Source organism: Morone saxatilis, unplaced genomic scaffold, assembly GCF_004916995.1.
Source record: "Morone saxatilis isolate NCDOM2014 unplaced genomic scaffold, NCSU_SB_2.0 Contig8, whole genome shotgun sequence".
Classification (NCBI taxonomy): Eukaryota; Metazoa; Chordata; class Actinopteri; family Moronidae; genus Morone; species Morone saxatilis.
The window spans coordinates 4,486,055-4,490,248 of NW_023340257.1; the positions used below are offsets into that span (position 1 = coordinate 4,486,055).

The window sequence follows — 4,194 nt, forward strand, 5'->3', positions numbered from 1 at the left end:
AAATGACTTTACGCACTGAACTTAGTGGTAGATGTATTAGACTGGTTCCCACTGATTATAGATGTTTAGATACTATTTAATTACAATACAAGTCTCAGACCTTCTTCCTTTCTGCATCCCCACAGGTGGCTACTACCTTACAACTCTATACGCCTCTCTTTACTACATCAGCAGCTTCCAGCCACGATTGGCCGCTCGTCAGCTCAGTGTCGAAGCCCAACACTCTCTTAACCAATGGCATCGCAGGCGCACCCTGCACTGCAACCAATCGCGTCGCAGCAAGCACAGACGGACCATTCGCAGGCAGCCGTGTCGGGACAGGGGTTTGCAGAACTCTGAGACAGGAACTGGGAGTAAAGAGGAAAGTGTGAAAGAATCTGATTCTGTTAATATTGATGAGTCACAGCAGCAGACAGAAAGCACCACAGAGGCTCCTCAGCTGCTGAAGGAAGAGACCAGCGGAGGACAAGGAGCTGAGGACGAATCACAGACATCCACTCCAGCACCAGACTGTAATCAGCAAGACGTAATAAGGAGCAAACAGGAAGAGAGACAGACTCTATGTGCAGCACGAGAAGAGGACCACAGGGGGTTGCAATGGAGAGAAGAAGAACTGACCTGAGAGGCAAGGAGTGACCACCTATCAGCCACACATTTTTAGACCATTTAGACAGTCATATTACCGAAGAATGCTCAAACCGTCCCATAAGCTGCCACATAAACCAACAGCATGTCCCGTCTCGCTCAGTTTCCTCCTCCATAGAGGCCAAAGCTTTTCATTTGTGTCATTAACATACTGTAGTTGTGGTACTATACTGAGGCCTGAGTTAGTCGTTTCCAACCTGGAGGGTGTGACTCCTCCAAGGGTCCTAAGATAAATGTTAAGGAACTGTTTCTTTACTTCAAACCTGGTACAAGTCAAGTCTCCTCCATTTGAATCGGTCATGAGCCAAAAAGGTTTGAAAACACTGGCTTAAGTTAGTGCAGATTAAATGTCATAGTTATATTGTAAAGAAGAGACATGTTTATACAAATATTGACATTTGTTCATTTGTATCAATGGACTTATACTTTGTCTTACATCTGATAATTGATCACATTGATCAATTAATAATATATTGCCAGTCACCAGGCATCTATCCACCTTTTCCTCAGAAATGTGGTAAACATAAGCAAGCTTACAGTAGATGTTATTTGATGCAGGAGATCTGTCACCTTATAAAGATAGTTCATTTATTGTGGCTATTCAATTTTGTATGAGATGGAATTCTTTAACTTGATTAATTTAAACGTATGTCTTTTTTTATCTATTAATATTAAAGTAACAATGTGTTTAAAGAGTAAATTAATAAAACAGTTTTGCTCATACGGCTGGCTTCTGCTCTTATCAATACCAACGTGTCTCTTGTGTATTACTATTGCAGAGGGTAATTTAACACAACACGCTGTGCTGTTAAATAAGCAGACAAAGTCAACAGGTTCACCTTCACCTTCGCTCTCATCAACCCCCGAAAAAGCTTCACGGCTCAGACAAACAGACACAGCATCCAGCTGGTGAACATAGTGGAGCATTTAGCAGCTGAAGAGCCAGATTTTTCCCTCAGGAGTTGGTAGGGACCAAGACATAGCTAAAAGGAGAGGGAATATTGGAATTACATTAATCAGATGGACAGTAACACGTCTGAATGATAATGCTGCTCTGAGTCTGCCAGATGTGCAGTTGTTTGCTAACGTATTACTCATAAAACATTAATTATGAGATAGGTGTGTCTCCTCTGCTAGATGTGGACTTCTGCCCCCAAAGTAGCCAAAAAAAATCAATAAAGGGAGCTTTAAATTATCATCACCTTCTTTGCCTGATGTCATAGTACCCATAAAATGCTATAAAACCTTTTACTGATAGGGCATGTCCTTGGTGTTGTTTCTGTTATTCCCTAACTCAGTGAAGCTTCTCTTCTTATTCACCAAGACTGAATATAATGCTGCTGAACTAAACCTTGAGTATTTGCTTTTTATTTATTGGACTGTTCCTCCTTTGTAAGTTTATTTATGAAGCAAAAGTTCATCAGGACTTTACAAAGTCACTTACTGCCTCACAAGAAACTACAGAACACATAAATATCTGTATTCCCTTTGGACCACTAGATGGCAGCATTAAACCTCCTGTGAGATGTACAGCTTATATCCTCTTTTATTTACAATTTGCACAGGTTGGATTTTTAAATGATGGAGTAAGGTAGTGCTGTTTTTACTGTGGAATATGTTAAACAAACAAAAAATAATACAATCTGGATTGTTTTTTTTTCAAAAATGCTGAGAAACAATGTCACAGTGAGACAGGTCAACAAGCAGTTGAGGTTGAAGCACTTAAAAGCTCCTCAAGTCAGCACTGATACAGTTTGAAATGACAGATGAAGTGAAAGAGGACAGAAGTAAAGATTTTAAAAGTCCCGTGTGTAGGTTTTAATGGCACAGTAGTAGTTGCAGATTGCAACTCACTCACTTCACCCTCCCTTTCCAAGTGTGAGAGAAAAGTGGAGATACTACAGTGGCCACGAAATACACGAAAAACACAAACGGACCTATCTAGAGCCAGTGTTTGGTTTGTCTGTTGTCTTGTTATTTTCAGGTGATTATACACTACTGAAAACAAGCCTATGAATATTATATTTGATTTATGCCAATCCTCCTAAATGTTACAGACTGGACCTTTAAAGGTGTTGTAGTGAGCTGAAGTTAAAGAAAGTTAAATCACTTTAAGTATTTGAGCATTAAGAGTAGTAGCTAATGTTCAAACACGTACTGTAAAGGAGCTACATGTTTATTATTTTACTTCTCTATTTAAATGTATTGTAACATTTTGTCTATTATTAAATTGTCTGATCTTTTCTTTGTTCCTTTTCTTTTTAAAAAGCACTTTGAGCTGAATTTCTTGTAGGTAAGGTGCTGTATAAATCACAGTTGAGGTTTGAGGTTTTGTAATTAAATAATTAAAGTAATTAAATAATTGAAGTGTCAGTGAAAGCAACGGAAGGAGTTAAACAAGCCGAAGACACTGAAGCAGTAGACTGAAGTTCCAGATAAAGATAAAATGCTTAAACAAATTTAACAAAGAGGTGAATTTAAAAAAAGCATTTACTAGAACAGTCGACATACAATTTTAAGTTGCAGTTCAAGTGTAAGTATTAAGGATGGGCATTTAAAGGGCCATTTAAAGTCCATCCATATGACTATAAATACATAAAGTAAATATATAAAGTATATAAATGTAGGAATAAGGTCTTAAATGAACACCCATACCCAAGCGGAAATGCAGATGGAGTCAGGTCATCAAATGCAGATGCGAGCGGTGTTCGGTTAGTCTGAAACTTCACCAGTTGATGCCATTAAATCCTACACAGTGGACCTTTAGGCAGCTGTAGACGTTAAAAAATTAATTGAAGCAGCAGTTGAAGTGTTTATAGGAAATAAAGCAGCAACAACTTCCCATTTCCTCTATTTTACCTGATAAGTAATTTTCTTGTAATTTCCAGTACAGCTCCCTACTATATTGATTTTATATACTTATTGTGGATATTGTGGAACAGTTAATGAATGCACATACACCAGGCGTGTACACATGTAAATAGTTATACGGGCCTCTTATGTAAATGTACACACACACACACACACACACACACACAGAGCTTCATGTACACACACATATGGAACCGTATCATCTCTGCATTCTAAATGACCGAGCCAATCAAATTTGCCTAATGAGACATCTGGCATTCTGCCTTCATGTGGATGTCAAGCCCAGAAACAGCTGGGCCTTTACACACACACACACACACATTCCCTTTCTCTTTTCACACTTTATCAGTGCTGTCAGATCTGGTGGAAGACCGAGAAAGAAACACAGAGATACATACTGGATCACACATTTATTGTGTCACACACATACACACTCAGAGCAAAATTTAGGGAAGCATTGAGGAAGGAGTTGTGGTCAAGACTATACTGGCCGATACATAGTGTCACACACTCGTTCTCTCACACACAGTTCTTTCACACATGTGATATATTATGCATACATGAGTGTGTGTAACGCACTCACCACGGCCATAAATTAGATATATGGCAGCGGTGGCGGCAGTGGAGGAGGGGGTCCATGGAGAAGAGAAGAGGAGTGTGTGTATTTGTGTGTATGTG

General features: G+C 39.2%; 1 protein-coding gene across 1 annotated transcript in view; it reads left to right on the forward strand.

Moving 5' to 3' along the window:
- Window positions 1-1,365, forward strand: part of rinl (Ras and Rab interactor-like) — a gene marked incomplete in the record, with an annotated part of 7,041 nt that extends 5,676 nt beyond the window's left edge. The window contains 1 exon segment of the mRNA XM_035680719.1: window positions 126-1,365. Within this exon segment, the coding sequence (XP_035536612.1) occupies window positions 126-622 (497 nt within the window).
- Between the last annotated feature and the right edge of the window lie 2,829 nt (window positions 1,366-4,194).